Below are 18,843 nucleotides of genomic sequence, written 5' to 3'. Positions count from 1 at the left end.
AAGTATAGATCCTTGTGGTACCCCATGAGTCATCGGTAATTCTGATGATAACGTACCATTAACAGCAGTTCTTATATGTCTGCCTTTTAGATAGCTATGAAACCAGTCTGAGGATTTACCCGTAAGTCCTAAGGTAGAAGCAAGCTTCTTCAGTAGAATGTCAGTGTCAACCAGATCAAAAGCCTTTTGGAGGTCAACAAAAACAGCTCCAGTGTACATGCCATGGTCAAGTGACATAAGCCAATCATCTGTTACCTTAATTACAGCAGTGCTTGTCGAGTGCAATTTTCGAAATCCAGACTGATGGTGCGTGATAATGTCATTGTCTAACACAAATCGGATCAGTTGCCGTTGGACGATTTTTTCTAAGAGTTTCGAGACGCATGGTAAGAGAGAAATAGGTCTGTAATTATCGGGATCGGATTTATCTCCCTTTTTAAACAATGGTGTGATCTTTGCTATTTTCCATCGCTTCGGAACTCGTCCCTCACGAATCGATCTATTGATAATGTGCGTTATACTTTTAACAAGCTCCAAGCCACATGACTTCAAAACATAAGAACTTATACCATCAATGCCTGCCGACTTTTTGTTTGCAAGAGCAGAAATTTCTTTAAATACATCTATTTCCCTCACTGGACTTAATACAAATGAGTTTCCATTTCTATATATACAATTTAGTAAGATATCTTGCGATTCATTTTCCTCAAAAAGAATAGAGTTGGCAACATTTGAGAAGTGACTGTTAAATTCCCCAGCTATATTTTTTCCGTCTCCAGCAATATGAACCATTTCTGAAGACTTAGTAGGCATGAATAATTTGAGGATGTTCCAAGATTGCCCACGACCTTGACTGTCACATATTTTTTCAACGTAATATTTCTTTTTTGCCTTTTTTATTTCCAACGTAACTTTATTTCGTATTTTCTTATATTCTCTCCAGTCTTCGACCTTGTTGTGCAATTTCGCATTCTTTTTCGATTTATCCCGTTTCTTCATCAATTCAAAAATAAACTCATTAATCCATGGAGAGTGTTTCTTCTTTACTCTCTTGACTCTGACTGGCATATGCTTATCTACAACTTCCATTACCAATTTCTCCCATTGAGACACTGCATCATCTAAACAACCACATTCTTCTACTTCAGACCAATTTTGTGACCGCATTTCATCTTTAAATGCATCTATATCAACACCAGAAGTTTTTCTAAACATAATCACATTTGCATAACTGTTTGTATTATTCATCTGCTTTACTTTCCATGAGAGATAGCTCAGAGAATGATCACTGAATCCCACGTCATGTATACCCCCAACATATTACCTTATCAGGTTGACTACACAACATATGATCTATGAGAGACCGTGAATCAGGAGATATACGCGTATATTCACATGTATTAATTTGATGAAGATCATGAATTTCATTTATCTCACAATACCTTCGGCAATCAGTACTTAATGAATGTTGCATAATATTTAGATTGATGTCTCCCATCAAAATCGCAGGTGTTCCGAACCCTTCAATAAAAACCAACATATCTTCGTACGCAGAGAGAATATTGCATTTTGAATTAGGAGGTCTGTACCAGTTCGCAAAAAGTAGGGGTGTACATTTTGTAACATCAATCAATAACAGTATCGCCTCCAACTCATTAATGGAGGGATCTGATACTTCTTTGTAATTCAAACTTTCATGAATGTATACAGCAACACCACCGCCTTGCCTATTACGATCTTTTCGAATCAATCTATAATGGTCAACTTTAATTTCCGAAGAATGAATACTTTCATCAAGCCGACTTTCATTTACAGCAAATATATGGATATTATTACTGCAAAGTATAGCTTTGATCTCATCAAAATTCTTCATTAAACTCACAACATTTAAATGTGCACAATTTAGTCCATTCTGACTCATATGCGAAATTTTTAAACTTTCATTCTTTACACTTTCTGAATTATCCCTTTTCTGATTACATGCACTTGTAGTTTTCTTTTCATGTTCATGATATTGTTCACCGTAAAACGGCATACGCCTCATAGTACATTTACGACATTCCCAGCCTACAAACTGCTCTGTTACATCATTGTACAGCTTCTCTGCGATACCATTACATGAGATATGAACCCATTTCTTACACTTAGTACATTTCAAACCTTTTTGATTTACCCTTACTGACTTATTACATAAACCACATAAAAAATCTTTACCCATAAATTCAACTGAATTACAAAACACCTAAATTATAACTTCCAAAAAAAAAATAATAATAAATAAATCAATTTAAAAGTTAAAACAACAGAAAAGTGCCGCCAGTGGGAATAATTATAATGACAACAAGCATCCTCATTGTTCATCGTGTCTGACGTGATTTTTTTTTTTTAACATGTTTTACAACTTTTGAGCGTCCTGGAGAGAGATCACGTGCTTCCTTTCACTTTTCCCAACAATGGTAACATAGACTCTGCCATCTTGAGACCACGCAGCAGAGACGTTTTTGGATTGTCTGGCTGTTTTGAGAATTCTGTAGTTTGATGCCGTGAGATCCTCTGCAATAGAGATTCCCGATTGTTTGAGTTTGCGCCTAGCTTTCATGACGACTTGCCGTGCACGGTATGTTGCGAATTTGACAATGATGGGCCGATGATACAGCTTGCTGTTCGCCTTGGAAGAAGACGAGGCTTCACTCACGCGCGATGACGATGACGATGATGACGTCGATGTCGCTGTATCTTGCGAGTGCGCTTGTTGACGCTCTGCTCTTTTGTGGGCATACGATCGCTCTGAGGTTCGATGGGGTCCTGTTCTATGACTCCTGTCGAGGTCATTGATGTCGATTTCGATACCGAGCTTTTCTTTGGCGAGCTTGAGGACAATATCGTCAGTATTCTCACCCCTGACTTCCGGGATTCCAAATACCCTCAAACAGTTTCTTCTCGAATATTGCTCCGATTCTTTCGCTTTGTTTTCCAGTGATTGTATTTGCTCTCTTTGTTCAAGTAGTTTTCTCTCCAATTCATCTATTTTCTTTGACTTTTGGTCATTGCAAACTTCTAGAGAAAGTATTCTGGATTCGTTGAGTTCAATCTGCGTCGTCATCATTGAAAGTTCCTGCCTGATTTCCTTCATTTCTTCGCGCACTGCTTGTTTGACTGCGTCTTTTACGGCAGTGAGAAATTCATCATTTTGAGAGAAATCTGTCATGGCGGCATTCATCGGCTTGTCGTTTGACACTTGGTTTTGACTTTGCGACTGCCTTGTCTGTCTGGTGGACATTTGAACAGATTTCGACATTTTGATTCCTATGCAGATATACGTAAGGCGCTAGATTCTTGTGAATAGCAAGTTTCGAGACGAGCCTTTGTACAAGATAATGAGTCTTGAGGAGCGTAGCGGAGGCACAATGTGGTATATTGTCATGTAAAGTAGTTCAAGACCAGTAATCCGCTTACCCTTGGGTATCCGTGCAGTAGCACAGGCTGTTCTCATGTCCACTGGTGTTTCCGAGGCAAACGTATACCCCTCAGGAATAGACGTGGTCACGGGAAAACTTCGGGGTATGGTCCAAAAAGTGCTCGTTGAAGTTTTGCCCAACTATGTGATATCGTCAGGCATCGGGAGAGAGAATCACTTTTCCAGACACACATTACTGATTGAGACATGATTTTGATCCCATGGCGTCACTGAGTAAAAACAGTAGTTTCTTTACATATTGATGAAGATGACGTAAATCCAAAAGCAGAAAATTTCACCCAAATTTCAGGAAAATTATAGCGGAATCTACTAGATACGTCATACGCTGGCTGGCGCCCTTATGAAGCATAAAAGTTTGGAAGAAACCCTAAACATGAACCTGCAGTCGTGTAGGATGGCCTAATGATTTGACCACTTTCATTGACAGATCTCATCTATGAGTAAGACATGCATTGTTCCTTCACAATAACACGCAAACTTGGAAAAAGTGCAATTTGTCATTGCTGTCTTTAAAGCTCATGTACTCAGTCATGCATGACGTCAACATAATTAGGTATCATTGGAAAGAGGAAGAGTTCCCCTTTCCTCACAAGTAACATTGCGCTCTCCATATAGCTGACAATTATAAAATAGTAGCCCTCCAAAGTTGGAATACTTTTTTTTTTTGATACGCACTGTAGATTCATTAGCCGCAGTCAAGGCGGTCACACTGGTAAAACCTCTCGATTTTTTGCTAAGTTCTGGTATCTAGAGTGTTGCCAGTGTGACTGCGGCTAATATGCCTATGTATAGGCACTGATACATTTTTAGGGAACTATTGAATGAGATTCGAAATTGAATTGGTAACCGATGGGATTGCTCTAAAACAGGTTCATTGATAAGTGATGATCATTAATTTCTTAGTTTTTGTAATAAGATTTTCCGCTGAACTATTACTCATGATGGCAATATAACACAAAAATGTTGAGATATTTATAACTTTTGAACTGTTGAATTGGTCGTCGGATTTTCCTCAAACTTTACTGATGTGTTACTGTTCTACAGCGCTGATTGAAACAACTAATCATCAATTACAACGTCCCCTGATTGGAGTGGTTGTGCCCCAAGTCAAGGCACTTTATCTTCATTGCCTATAAGTTCTACAATATCAAGAGCTGCTCAAAACTGCATCCCCTGGTTCAAATTCAAATTCAAATAATTTTATTTCATATAAAGTAATACAGAGTAATAAACATTACGCTTATATGAGTAAAGATTTTTTTAAAGAATTTCAAATGACATTAACTTCAACAATACATAATGCAGTTATAGTTATATCATCTTTGTATTTCGATAAATAAACAAGCAACTAAAATTTTCTCTTTTTAACTGCATATGGAAAAGAAATTTCACAAGAGAAGCATAACCTGTAAATTCTGTGAATTTGTGAATGATAGCCTGTACCCTATCGCAGTCACGTAAAACAAAAATTCTATGCAATATCTAAGATTGTATACAAGCAATATACATTAAAATCAATCGATATTCATCTGGGTTTCATTTTAATTTAAAAATTCTCTGGAGTATTTTAAATACTCCACAAGATTTGCAAGTTTCACATTCTTTTCATAAGAGTTTTTCTTCGTATATAGTTGTAAATTTATCCTGTATCCAACAACATCAAACCTCAAATTAGTTGTGAAATTATTACATCTTCTAAACTTTTGTGGAATCGGAGGAATGACTTTTTAATTCTCGCCGCTCTTTTCCATCAGATGCCCTGGTTTTTATTTGTTTCTCTCTCTCTCACTTTTTTACATAGAAAAGTTCCAAGAGGAATGCGGTTATTTGAAATATACAGAACATGGTTTTGTTTTGTTTTGTTTTGTTTTGTTTTGTTTTGTTTTGTTTTGTTTTGGGGGTTGGGTTCTTTTTTTTTTGGGGGGGGGGGCATGTTTCTCCACAAGATCAGTCGAATAATAAAGGGAAACATATAACAACAATGGGGCGTCTTGCCATCATCCTACAGAAGTATTTCATGTAATGCTGTATCAACTGTGGCTTTACCTATTAATTCGACGGTTGTGGTCAATCAAATTTAGTTATCCCCATCCATGGATCGTTAACGCTAAGAGAAACATGGTTTCTAGCAAATGGCATACTCATTTTTTTTTCTCTCTCTCTTTTACTAAAACAGATTATGGGTTTAAGTGAAGATCGATACAGACCGCGATTTACGAAATCGATATAACCCTAGGCATCTCTCTTTTCCTGTCTTTCTCTCTATCTCTCTACCTATCTATCTATTTATATGTTCTTTCTCTCTGTCTTTCTTTCTCTCACTGATTTTGAGGTTCATTATGATGTCATAATTGCTACTGACATTTCCCTACTGGCCGTTTTTTGTTGTTGTTGTTGTTTTTTTTTTGTCTTACGTTTGTGAATATACCATCTCATTTCAACAAAGTTAGTTATTTTTTATCTATTTATTTATTTGTCTATCTATCTATCTATCCATCTATCATTCTACTTATTTGTCACTCATTAGTACTCGTCATCAAATGATAATTAGTATTATAAGATTTTCCTCGATTCAATTTTTCAATTCAAATTAAATTTCATTTCCAATATCACATTTTCAACTTCACAATTTTTAATGTATTATAATCATTACTACAACAACGTAAACATTCATGAATTTTACATACAGGAACTCATGCATGTGTTCTTCAGCTGCTTTTGTCTCATTTCATTTCATGATCCACGTATTAATGTTGTAGTGACAGGCAGTATCGCGGGGAACATCCGAAATATCTGCGAACATAAGATGTTATATGACATCTAATATGTCACTCAAAAGGAAGTAGAAACTAGTACTGCCACAATCATAACAGCAGAGTCTGAAAATAACATAGGACCTATGCTGTCTTGTATGATAGATATAGATAATTAAGAAGTATACAATAAATAACAAAATAAAGTAGATACATTTAGTTATACACAAGTAGGCCTATACAATCATCCGAATGTCAGATATAACAAAACATTAATTATTACCTATGTGTATAAAACTGCAGTTGTAGAAAATGTCAGCCACGGGAATTCAGTAGCATTCATCTACTGGTATAGTTCAATTACACATTTCACTGCAGAGGTGTTTGATGACGGTGAAAGAAAGACGGGTGTGATTTGGAACTCAATATCTACTTCTAGACGCCTTAAGACAGATTGCTTATACATAGGATCCTTAGCATTTGTGCTTGTATATGGGTGATTGCGTATGGGGGTGTATGTGTAATGAAGGTTACACCTCATGAAATGCCTATAGTCTTTGAAAATTTGCGGAAATAAAGGATGTTGGTGTACCGAAACCAATCTTTCGAGTGTTAGTAGGTGATCCGAGTATCCTCTCGGATCACCTTCTGTATCTGTACGGATTCTTTCTCCTTCTTCTTTCTTTATTTCTCCCCAAAAGTTGTGCAGAGGTTAGCTCAGAAAGTGCTATGCCTATCAAGTTCAAACTTACACCATGTATGTATCGTGTCCGAAAGACGACACATCTAGTAAAATCATAGTGATCAGTCGACCGTGACGTCACTATGACGTCATTATATGAAAACACATTCTCAATCATACCTCATTAATAGAATGGATTTTTTCAATGAAATTTACGTCACATATATTTTAAGTCAAGCACATTCTACTCATATTCTCAAAATTCATCTATACCTTAAAACGTGCGCGTACGCGCGCGTTGAAATATTTGTATGCTCCAATAGAGCTCAAAATTTTTTTGCACACGTTTCAGACCATTTAAAGCATTTTTTGAAAAATTGAAAAAATCGGACGGACGCGTACGCGCGCGCGCATATACACACGCACAGCTCATATGCAATAGAATTTCCCCGTTTTTTCACTTTGATCGGATGTCTGAAATGTCAAGGAATATTTCCGCAAAGTTTCAAGTCAATCCAACTCAATATGACGTCATACGGGCCCGTCAAAGTTGAAATTCCGCGCGCGTCAATGGCGATAGGCAGTGCAACTATGCCAAAAAACCGCCAATTTTAAATCCGATTTTACTCGTCAGGATGGACGGTGACCCCCCCCCCCCCCCCCCACCCCCATTTTCTTTACATATTCTGAAAGCTGATGAGTTGTACATGTCATTTCGAGGGTTGGCGATGCTGAAAAAATGATTAAAAGATATCAAATTTCTTAATAAAGTAAAAAAAGGAAATTTTCAAAATGACGTCATCAAATTTCAAGTTCATTCAAGCGTATCTCACTAATCCTTTTCAATTTTTCAATTCAATCAATTCAATCATAGTTTATTTCCAATCATCGAAAATCAAAAAACATAGTACAAAGTATACATGTGATGAAATAATATTGTTCAAACGTTTGCAAAGGATTCATGTAATATATATACGAGACAAATTATAGAACAACATATAACATGTACAACATTTAGGAAAAACACTGTATAAATATTTCGTGGGCGAGCGAAAAATAAATTCGATTATGGAAAATAGTGATCCACTAAAAAGCAAAGCTTGTCGGACGTAGATCACTAGAGTCGGACGTGGATCGCTAGATCCTTTGCCAATTTTCACCAAGATTTCAGTATGTTGTAGCTTATTTAATGTTCTTTCGAAAATGTAATTACAAAATTTTGATTGGATGACGTCATCACCTCGTAAAAATGGATTAAAAGTCATCTTGTCAAATTTGACCAGTTTCCTTGTTATCTCTATGGGAGTGCAGTTTTTCTGGAAATTAAAATTGACATGACTATCTTTATCGAGCATTAGCTCACTTATGCTTCGGTGAATTTCTCCCAGATTTTAATATGTTGTAGCTAAGACTTTAGGCTATCGTTAATGTGCCCTTCTTTTTTTTCATACGATGTCGGCATCACGTCAAAAAACTTGGTTGAAATTAAAGCTTATCTTCGATGTATTGAAATATTTCTTTCTTTCTGCAACTTTCTTTGCAATAACTTAGGAAAGACATACCCTATCACCACCATGTTTTGCACATATTTAGTTCATGTCACGTACATTATTTCACAAAATAACAACTACTTGATCAGACACCATCTTGGGTATGTAAATTAGGGTCAAAGGTCATAAATGTTTCATCCTGTATCTTGGTGAATACATGTCCTATCTTTCCCATATTTTGCACACGCAAAGACCATGTTACAAGGATCATTTCACTAAATAAACACTTTTTGCTCAGATGCCATCTTGTCTGTGCAAAGTGGGGTCAAAGGTCATATGTACCTCTTTCTTTATCTTCGTTATGACGTGTTATCTCTGTGGGAGGGAATTTTTCTAGATGTGAAAATTGACATGACTGTCTTTATCAAGCACTAGCTCACTTACCCTTGAGTGAATTTCTCCCAAATTCTAATAATATGTTGTAGCTGAGGCTTTGCACCATCGTCAAGTGCCCTTTGTTTGTTCATACGACGTCGAAATCACATCGAAAACTTGGTTGAAATTAAAGCCTATCTTCGATGTATTGAGATATTTCTTTCTTTATGCAACTTTCTTTGCAATGAATCAAGAAAAAAACAGCCCCTATCACCCCCATACTTAGCACATGTTTAGTTCATGTCACGTACATTATTTCATAAAATAACAATTACTTGATCGGACAACATCTTGGGAGTGTAAAGGTTGGTCAAAGGTCATATGTATTTGTTGCTGTATCTTTGTTATCTGTATACAGAATTTGGTACCAAAGACGGCAGATATGACTCCCTTTTCTAAATGAGGATCCAAACATCGCACGGCCAATGTCTCTAAACACAGATGAAACCTGTATGGTCATGTCTATTGCGATCAGGACTCGAATTATTGATTAAAAAAAATCGGATCACCTTAATTTGTCAGTAATGACAAATTACAATCTCTAGTTCGCTTTCGATGTCTTTGCATCAGATGTGGTGCCGCGCCTTCTAGATTCGTCTTGTAGAACTTGGTCTATTGTGATTTGCTGGAGATTTTCTCTGTTTTTTTTTAGGTGGAGAGGGGGGTTAAATTTTGCTACCGCCTCCGCATAAAAAAAAAGCAAAGAGCACATGATACCATTCTGCCTAATATTATACAGTAGTTGTTTCATCCACAAAAGTAGATGAAAAATAAAGAACAATCATAAAGAGGTTTTATCATACTCTTTTAAAAAAACCAACAACAACATTGTAAAGTATACTGGAGAATGAAATACTTTGTCATGATATTACGTCATACATGCTGTGGTGAACAGAGAAATGAGTTCTTCGGACAAGTTGTCGGAGAAAAACTCTATGAGAGCGCAATTGTTTCGATTTTTGTCAGCCCTATGTATCGTCACTATTGACGAGGCGTATCTTTATTTCTGTAGCTATTAGCTGATTTTCTGTTTTGCTTCGGGATAGATCATCCCTGAAACTAGCTGTACAGACAAGAAATGAATTCTACGTGCAATTCGGAAACCAGCTAATAATGTCTGTCTATAGGACTGCCGCTCAAACTAGCATACATTAAGGAAACGGCGTATCGATCACCTCGATACATTAATGTGAGGAAGCGCTTGACATGAAAATCTTTAATAGTGAGAGTCGAAGAGCAAGACGCATGATAAACCAATATGCCTGAAAGCTGACGGGTACATTGACAACAACAAAGACAAAATGAAAGGAGAAATTAATGTGCCCCAGCTATAGACATTATTTTGACACGTGCAGGAGTACGAACAACTTACATGTGATTTAATATTTGGAATGTATGAAGATGTTATTGTGTTGATCAAAAATGGCACTCACTTAATGTATAAAATATTATATCCAGATATTTCAGATCTGCTTAATTCGATAGTTCAGGAAAACGTAGTCCGAACACTTCAGATTTCGTGCTACATTTTTGTTTGTTTTATTTGTTTAACTCCACTGAAAATCGAGGCATGAAAATAAGGTTTTGTTTGTTTGTTTCTTAGCTGGTCTGTTGTTAATATCGGATTATGGCAGTATACACAGGTACTAGTTCAAATCAATTAGTAATAATTTCATTAAGGACTTTTATGCTCCGTTTTGATATGCTTGAGTATTCTATACGTATTTGCATGCACAACAATCTCATGTGATGTTCCGGAATCTGACAATACGGTATTTTGTGCCAAAGTTTCTATTTCATTCCATGGTATATATTAAAGGATGTTTACGTATTCTGGGGTTAGACTATGTCAAAAATGAATTTTAAAACAGTTAAATACATTAAAAATAAATAATAATAGTAATAATAATAACAAAAGACACCAAAGGTACTATTTACCTTCGTTCGCTTCAAAGGGATGGCATAGTTTTGGTTGAGCTGAGGAAGGAGCTTTTTTCCTGATACCAAGAAACCATTTATGAAACGTCAAAGAGCGTACAATTCTTAGAGGAATTCAAAGTTTGTTTGGTGAAAGTACTTTGGTTTTGAAATGGCTGAGATATCCAGAACAAAGTCAAACAAAGCGATTCTAGTAAAAGGTGAATCTCACCTTTTGTTAGGATCCCCTTGTGTTGGATATCTCAATTATTTCAAAACCGATTTTCATCAAACAAACTTTGAATTATTACGCTCTGTCATATTTCATAAGAGGTTTCTCGTTATCTCACAAAAAATTGGAAACCTGAAGCCCCATCTCGACCCAAACTACATCATCCCATTAATGGTGAATGTCCTCGAAATTGGAGTATTTGAAACCGGAATTAGGTGTGGAATTGGGAAAAAGAATGCATTTGTAACACTACTTTCTTTTTTAATCTTATGAGCATCTTTTTAAACAATTTGCCCACGAGAAGAGTGTTGCAATGAAGTAATAACAAGAATAACAACAGACCTTCACATTAGTCCATAAGAAGAATGCGTTTTAAGGAATCACTAAGCTGCTATAGATTTTAGGAATGAATGGCCCTGGCCTTAGCGCATATTTTGCCTTCCAAAATTGCAATAATGTCAATCACTTCGCCTTATGGAATGAATGAACATGTGAACATGTTTGATGTTTAAAGTGTACACTTAAATGTACGGCATGGTGGATAAACTGTCGGTCGAATGACACCAGCAGTAGATCGTATCCACATCCATGTACCCACCTGCCTGGCGATCGCCTTGAAGATTCGGGTGTACATGAAGCACATGGCAAGAAATGGCGGTATCATACCAGCGAGGAACATGAATGCCAGGAAGTCCATGCTGACAACGCGAATTAGTTTGCAGTAGCCCATGCTTGGGTAACCATCATTCCAGCCCAGGGGCATGACCAGGGCGATGGAAAGTGGTACCAGCCAGGCTAGGACAAGGTGCAACACGACCCTGTTCCTGGTGGAGACCCGCGGGTAGTGTAGCGGGTAGCAGGTGGAGTAAAACTGGTTGAAGGTGTGCGCCAGGAGGGAGTAGATGGAACAGAGATCGAGCAGGAGCACCACAGTGAGGAGAGTCAGGCAGAGCCCGTAGTTCCTGGGCCAGCCGTTCAGGGCCAACAGGAGGATGGGGATGCCGAGCACGCCCATGCAGAGATCGCTGATCGCCAGGGAAACGAGGTACGTGTTGGGGACCGTGTGGAGTTCTCTTGTGACCGCCACCGCCACTACGACGGCGGTATTCCCGATGGTGGCGCACACGCCAAGGATCACCTCGCTGCCATAATAGGCAATATCCATCCATTCCACTGGTACCGTCTCAAAATATGCGACTTCGCTTTCCGCCGACGCTAGAATCAGCTCGGTTACTACCTCCCGACCACCCGTTTCGTTAAGGCTCTGAAGTATATCATCCATGGCGCCGTCCACAACCGATAAGATTATCAGGTAAAGACACATGCGAACTCCATTGATCGACTTTTCCTCTAATGAGAGTTAATACCGTCGGGATCAATTCATCTTCTTTTCTTCGTATGGCACATGTGCCTTTAGTTGAACAATTAAGACTTACTGGGAGAAGTAGCACTAATTGCAGACGATTGCGCGGCATCGGCGTCTGCTTCAGCGCGGTGGCAGCAGTTGGCGAAAATGTCCCCTTCGTTTGCGGAAGTGTTTCGTTATGATAAGAGTGAAACCAAACACTATGAGCTATCGAGAAGCGTAATGTCTATGACGATTGGGGGGGGGGGGGTATCTAAGTAACGCATCTGTCTACTAAATGATATTGATCACCACTACTCTCCATGTTCGCGGTTTAAATTGCAGCCATCCAGAGTTACTGTCTCTCCAGACACAACTCGCCATTCCATTACACAGAAACACTTGTTACTGAGAGTTCACATCAAGCGTTATCTCGTCCAATCACCATCAACGTAACAAAAAAAAAAACAACAACAACAACAATTGTTCCAATGTTTACTTCCAAGTTCCCTCCCCTACCATGTCTATGCATCAGTACGGGCGTTGTTATTTAAAGTATTGAAATAAAAACGACAAAACATTCTTTTCTTTCCCGCGTCTCTCTCCAAATGGCAAACATCTCGACAAATTTGCAGCGGTACCTCGAAGCGTTGCGACGTGCTTCGATTGTGAAGCTAGAGGAAGCAAGCACATGACGACGCGAGTCCTGTGACCTTTCCGCGAATTTGTGTCATGCTCCTTGGAAACATTATTCATTGAAGTGATCAGAGGAAAAAAAAAAACCCTCCAAATATGAATATTGGCAATATTGCATGTGTTCGGTATTCAAACACGTCATACGACTCTCAAAGCGGGCAAAAAAACCAAAACAAAACAAAACAAAAAACAACGTGAGGAATGTTTCCCTGGATGTACCGTCGTGTAAGTTTACCAAAACAAAAACAAAAATGGACTGAAGATTCCATTCCTTTTTTAATGCTATACAGTCTATTTAATATAAAACAAACCACCGTCATGTACCACAGGGTGACAAAATCAATACCAACCAGGAGTTGCCACAACAACTGCTTGGCATACATCGATATGACCACCTCATATGGTCTTTATTATGTACAAACGTCACGACTTTGTTCATTTACCCCTCTGCTCATTCGGCTTCCCACATTCCGCCGTCATCCACAAACAGTCGCGTGCGGAGGACAGCGAACAACCGATAACATTTTCGCCAGAACATGCGAAATGTATAACAGAATAAAAAGAAACAACATACACCTTCCTCTCTCCCTCCCTACCCCCTTCTCTCTCTCCCTCTCTCTCTCTCTCTCTCTCTCTCTCTCTCTCTCTCTCTCTCACTCTCCTCCCTCTCGCCATTTCTCCCTCTCTTTCTCTCCCTCCCTCCCCCTCTCTCTCTTTTATATCTATCTCTCACTCTCTCTCTTTCTGTTTTTCTTATCTTATCTATACCCGTCCTAATGCTACCTCAGAGTTACATATCTTGAGTAGATATCTGCGTCCTCTTCCGTGCCGCGATTCACTAACCACTGCCATGGTGTTCTGTTACGTTAATGTGTGTGATCTGAGACGTCATGTCCCGAACATTCTGCCTAATAACGACAGGAAGGAAAATCAACGGATAAACAGCATTAATAGGCTGGCGGCCGTGGAAAGAGCAGTCAAACAGTAAACTGTTACTGTCAGGAAAAAAAAAATACAGACTGCAGTGATAATCATTACCATGTCTTTGTCAAGGTATTGTACCTCTACATCCAAATGTCCACACCAGCAAGTTGCAATGCCTATAATACGACATAAAATTGGTGAACAGGAGGCAGTATCAAGCTTTAGATCTGTGACGCGAACGCAAGGGACGACGCTATTAGGCTAAAAATGGTGTTTTGCACACGCACGAGCCAGCTTTTTTCCACTGTTCAACCAGGGAGGCTGCATCGTCTTAGCGTTAGTGTCACATGCCATCTAAAGCTCACCAATGACGCACAACAATGACCAAAAGTACCGATCTGTTTGTTTGTCTTTTTTTTTTGGACACATCACTGCGCAAAAAGTGAAAGGGTTTTGATTTATACAAATGAGGGGACTAGAAAACTGCGGAAGCATCAAACAGTCGTGATAACACAAATATATCAAAGTTTCTCTTTCTTTCCGTTATTTCATGTTATTGCAATGAGACGTTATATCATTACAAGTCATAAATTAGTTCTCTCAGATGTCAGGGCGCCTTGGTCCTACATAAAGAAAAGTTTTAATAAATATAATCGGTGAAGAACAAAGATGAAATCACACCCACACAAATTCACACACACAAAATACACTAACAAAATAGTGGGTATACAAAAATACACTAATACTCAGTATGCTGCGGCAAACCGTCATACAGTGAACATACCGTGCTAAAAAAACTTGGGATGTCTATATTATACGCCCGCCCGGTCCTCACAAGCACTATAGTCTACTTACACGCACAGAACTCTTACACACGCAGAGACTCCAACCCAAAGCACCTTCTGATCTGGAGATTCTCCCGCCTGAAACCCCTAGCAAACAGGAGACTCCAAGTTGATATGTGCGAAGCGCGAAGTTCCTAGGGTTCTAGATGGTCTCTGGTGTTATCTGAGGCTTAGTTTTTCAATTATACGATAGCAATAGGTAAGAAATCCTTTCCAACGGGAGACACAGAGCCAGGGCGGGAGAAATTAAATCTCAAACGGGAGAACGGGAGATTTTGCAAAAATGGGTTTTCGGCGGGAGATCTCCCGTCGAAAACGGGAGAGTTGGAGTCTCTGCACACGGCGTGAACCAAGGCGTTTCGAATCTTTGCCGTAGTTGGCGCTACAGCAGTTCGCCCTGGACCTGGCTTATTACAGCGAAAGGCGTGAACTCGTACTTCCTTGCCATCAAGCTGTTCACTCTCGCAGACTGTTCCCTTTTTGCTATTGGACTAAACAAAACAAATGAAAACAAGTAGGTAAGGGACAAGAAAATCCAATAAAATCCAAGAAGCAAAAGACATCATACTCTGAAAGCGGGGCCACAAGACTTGAAGCATTAATGATTTTGTCCTCAATATTGGCATGAATCCTCCGCTGAAAACGTTTACCCAGAATCATCACTAAAACTTAAAGTTTATGACTTATGGACAATAAACGTGTCAATGAAACTGTGGGTACACAATCTGACATGAAACGAATGACAGCAATGTCGTGACTCTAAACTATGCATCCACTAAATCATGATTTATGTGTATATGATATTACGACATGTTCGTGAATAATTATCACATCAACGGATGTGTGTATTGCAAAAAAAACAAAACAAAACAAAAACAAAAACAAAAACTGCTGAGCGTTTAGATGAATAACAGTCTATCCGCTCACGATACGCCATGATCATTGTTACAGTGTAGTACAGTTCTGTAGTGACGAAGGATTGTATGGTTGCTATTAAGTGTATTAAACTTTTTGTTGGATCTTTGACGGTTCATGAGGATTTACTTCAGAACAACTCCCACACTCAAATAAAAAACAAACAAACAATAAAAGACAATGATGATCATTCCACTTGGTCATATTGTCGACTTATATTTTCATTTACCTCCCTTTATTCCTTACAGGTCAAACGTCCACAATTAGTACAGACTTAAAGTAAAATGTGTCTCTGCATGTTATGTGACTGTGTGAAAGTTTGTGACAGTTTCTGTAAGTTTTGTCTTACGAGCAGTCCCTATCATACAGGAAACGATATCCCTGTAATTCATGAGTCTCGAACACATTTTTTTTTTTGCCATCTTCATCATTATTATGCAGGGCCTACCTATATTTCGTGATGTACATTCTTAAAGGGTTTAAATGAAACTCTTCCCCATGGCCAAGATAAATTAATAGAATAATATGACATTAAAATCAAAAGAACATCGAAAATGTCACTGTTTGATATAGGACAAAAAAGCGAGGAATACACCTACCGATATTGGGCACAATAAACTGTCTTATACCCAATCACTTCCCTAGTGATGTCGTCGCCACTCAGATTAGGTAATAATTCCTCCTATGGGAGAGATCATAATCATTTTCTCATGCATCAAGATAATGATTCTACAGTGTATAAACGGTGATGCCCATTGTACACTAACAACCTTGCAAAATTGTCGGAGAATTATGCATGTATTGAAGTTTTATTTCTGCCGTAATGATATAAAATAGATTTGAACCGATGCAATCTTGAATCTATCTACTTAATATGTTGATGTAATAAGGAGAATGACTTCAATCGGGCTTTTTGCTATTTACAAAAAAATACATAGGCCTATTAGGCCTATTAGCCATAAGGAAGCGGTCATGAGATACTATTATGAAACAGTTTAATCTAATCATAAATAAGTCAATATAATATCGTCAGCTGAGGACCAGAAGGGCACTACTAGCCATCGCGTTCTAAGATTTGAGCGTAGATAAAACGAAACAATTAATTTTCATGAAATCATACAGTTTATTCATCAAAGGTAGGTAGATTTACGACCATTATTATGATAAATTATAAGGATAAACTAGCGCTACTGTGGTTTCACATAAACCTAGTATTCTTAATTTTGACTGAAATGAAAATGATTTAAAATTCACACCATACTGTACAGGAGAGATCGAACTCTAACATGATAGAAATAACTCAATACTAGTACCCCTTAAAGAAGAAGAGAAAGAAAAAGAAGAAGAAGTAGAAGAAGAAGAAGAAGAAGAAGAAGAAGAAGAAGAAAAAGAAGAAACAATAATGCGATAAAGCTGGCAGCAGTTCTCAGTTTATGACAATGCAATCTGATTGGACGAGAAAACAGTCCATAGCCTGTCCGCAATTTCAACATTAGATGGCGCTATTATTTTTGCAGGCGGCGTGGCGAGCTCAGTCTCTCTTGATTTTTTTTCTTTTTTTTTAATAAGTTGCTCTCACATACGGAGCCCCTAAGGGGACATGAAATTATTATTTTTTTTTAAATTTATCTCGGGGCCCCGACTTATTATCTCGGGGCCCCGACTTATTATCACGGGGCCCCGACTTATTATCTCGGGGCCCCGACTTATTATCTCGGGGCCCCGACTTATTATCACGGGGCCCCGACTTATTATCTCGGGGCCCCGACTTATTATCTCGGGGCCCCGTGTTATTATCACGGGGCCCCGACTTATTATCACGGGGCCCCGACTTATTATCTCGGGGCCCCGACTTATTATCTCGGGGCCCCGACTTATTATCACGGGGCCCCGACTTATTATCACTGGGCCCCGACTTAATTATCTCTATACGATACACCTTATGCCACGCGTACAACCATACAGCTACACATGTTGCCTATATTATGCTACAAGTACAAGTTTTAGGCCGCGTTCATGCGAATTTCGTAGCCAGAATCACAAACATGAATCATGATTCAAAACGGCGTTTCAAATCACGATCTCAGCGGAAGAGCATTCATGCGGGCTTTCGCAACGCTGATTCTGGCTCTGCTCATCCTTTGCCCGCTGCGCAGTTTGACCATGTCTCCGCAACTCGAGCCAGTAGACCTCCTTATGCCAACTGATCAGTCAGTTTATTAACTTCAAGAACTGCAAAATAATTGAGCTGCATTCATTTTCAATTTTATCTCTGTAAAGCTGGAATAGCTTTAATGTTTGCAAACATAAAAAGTGTTATAAACCTTTGAAACCTTCCTGAGGCATGGGATAACGATATGAACAAAACTCTGAGAAAATAACTATACCCAGCAAAAACCAGGGTGTTAATTCGACATCATTAATTTTGGTAATCATATTGGGCAACACTAGAAAAGTGAACCCCAGCAAATAACACTGAAACCAAGTAAATGTATAGTTTTTTTAAACACCGCGATATATTTAACACCAAGGATAATCCTTACATCTTCTTTCTTGCATTTAATGTGATGTGCCAAACATTTTTCAAACATCCATCGGTAACCATGTAAACGACCCGAACCCTCGACTTGTCTTTGGACAAATTCAACAACCTCACAAATGTGACTAGTTTTTTCCTATGTCTTTATTCAAAAGTCCCATTTCGAAACAAACCTTAATCATAGCATTTCGAACTTCTTCTTGTCCGTCCATTTTTTTTTTTTTTTTTTTTTTTTACTGTAAGCTATGGTGACTGTAACTTGTACTTGCAGCATAGTATATTTAGGCAACATGTGTAGCTGTCTATGGTCGTACGCGTGGCATATACGGTATCGTATGTTGTTCAGCATTTATTATATCAATAAACAATGTAACATGAAAGGCCTAGGTTGTCTCCTGGATTGAAAGCAAAGACAAAGGACAATACAGAAAAAAACATGTAAATACATCATACATTGTAAAAAAACACACTCAGTTACAGTTGCGTATACTCACAAATTAACCAAAGATACATTTATACACTAGAAATGTCGCTAAGGCGACTGGTATGCCTCCGCCATAATGCATGATTCTCCTAATAGGTCTAGATAGTA

The 18,843-nt window shown here is 38.4% G+C and overlaps 1 protein-coding gene across 1 annotated transcript; it reads right to left on the bottom strand.

Moving 5' to 3' along the window:
- Positions 1-11,495: 11,495 nt before the first annotated feature.
- Positions 11,496-12,269, bottom strand: LOC139714271 (adenosine receptor A3-like). Its single transcript, XM_071625990.1, has one exon. The coding sequence runs from the start codon at positions 12,267-12,269 to the stop codon at positions 11,496-11,498; it is 774 nt and encodes a 257-aa protein (XP_071482091.1).
- Between the last annotated feature and the right edge of the window lie 6,574 nt (positions 12,270-18,843).

The sequence above is a fragment of the Diadema antillarum genome, unplaced genomic scaffold, assembly GCF_040938485.1.
Source record: "Diadema antillarum isolate AM-2024a unplaced genomic scaffold, OU_Dant_1.0 scf00000045, whole genome shotgun sequence".
Lineage (NCBI taxonomy): Eukaryota > Metazoa > Echinodermata > Echinoidea > Diadematoida > Diadematidae > Diadema > Diadema antillarum.
The sequence above is the reverse complement of the archived record's forward strand: the minus strand, read 5'-3'. Positions and strand labels throughout refer to the sequence as shown.

Excerpts from the sequence above, each read along its gene's own strand:
- LOC139714271 (XM_071625990.1), bottom strand. The coding sequence starts at position 12,269 with ATGGATGATATACTTCAGAGCCTTAACGAAACGGGTGGTCGGGAGGTA.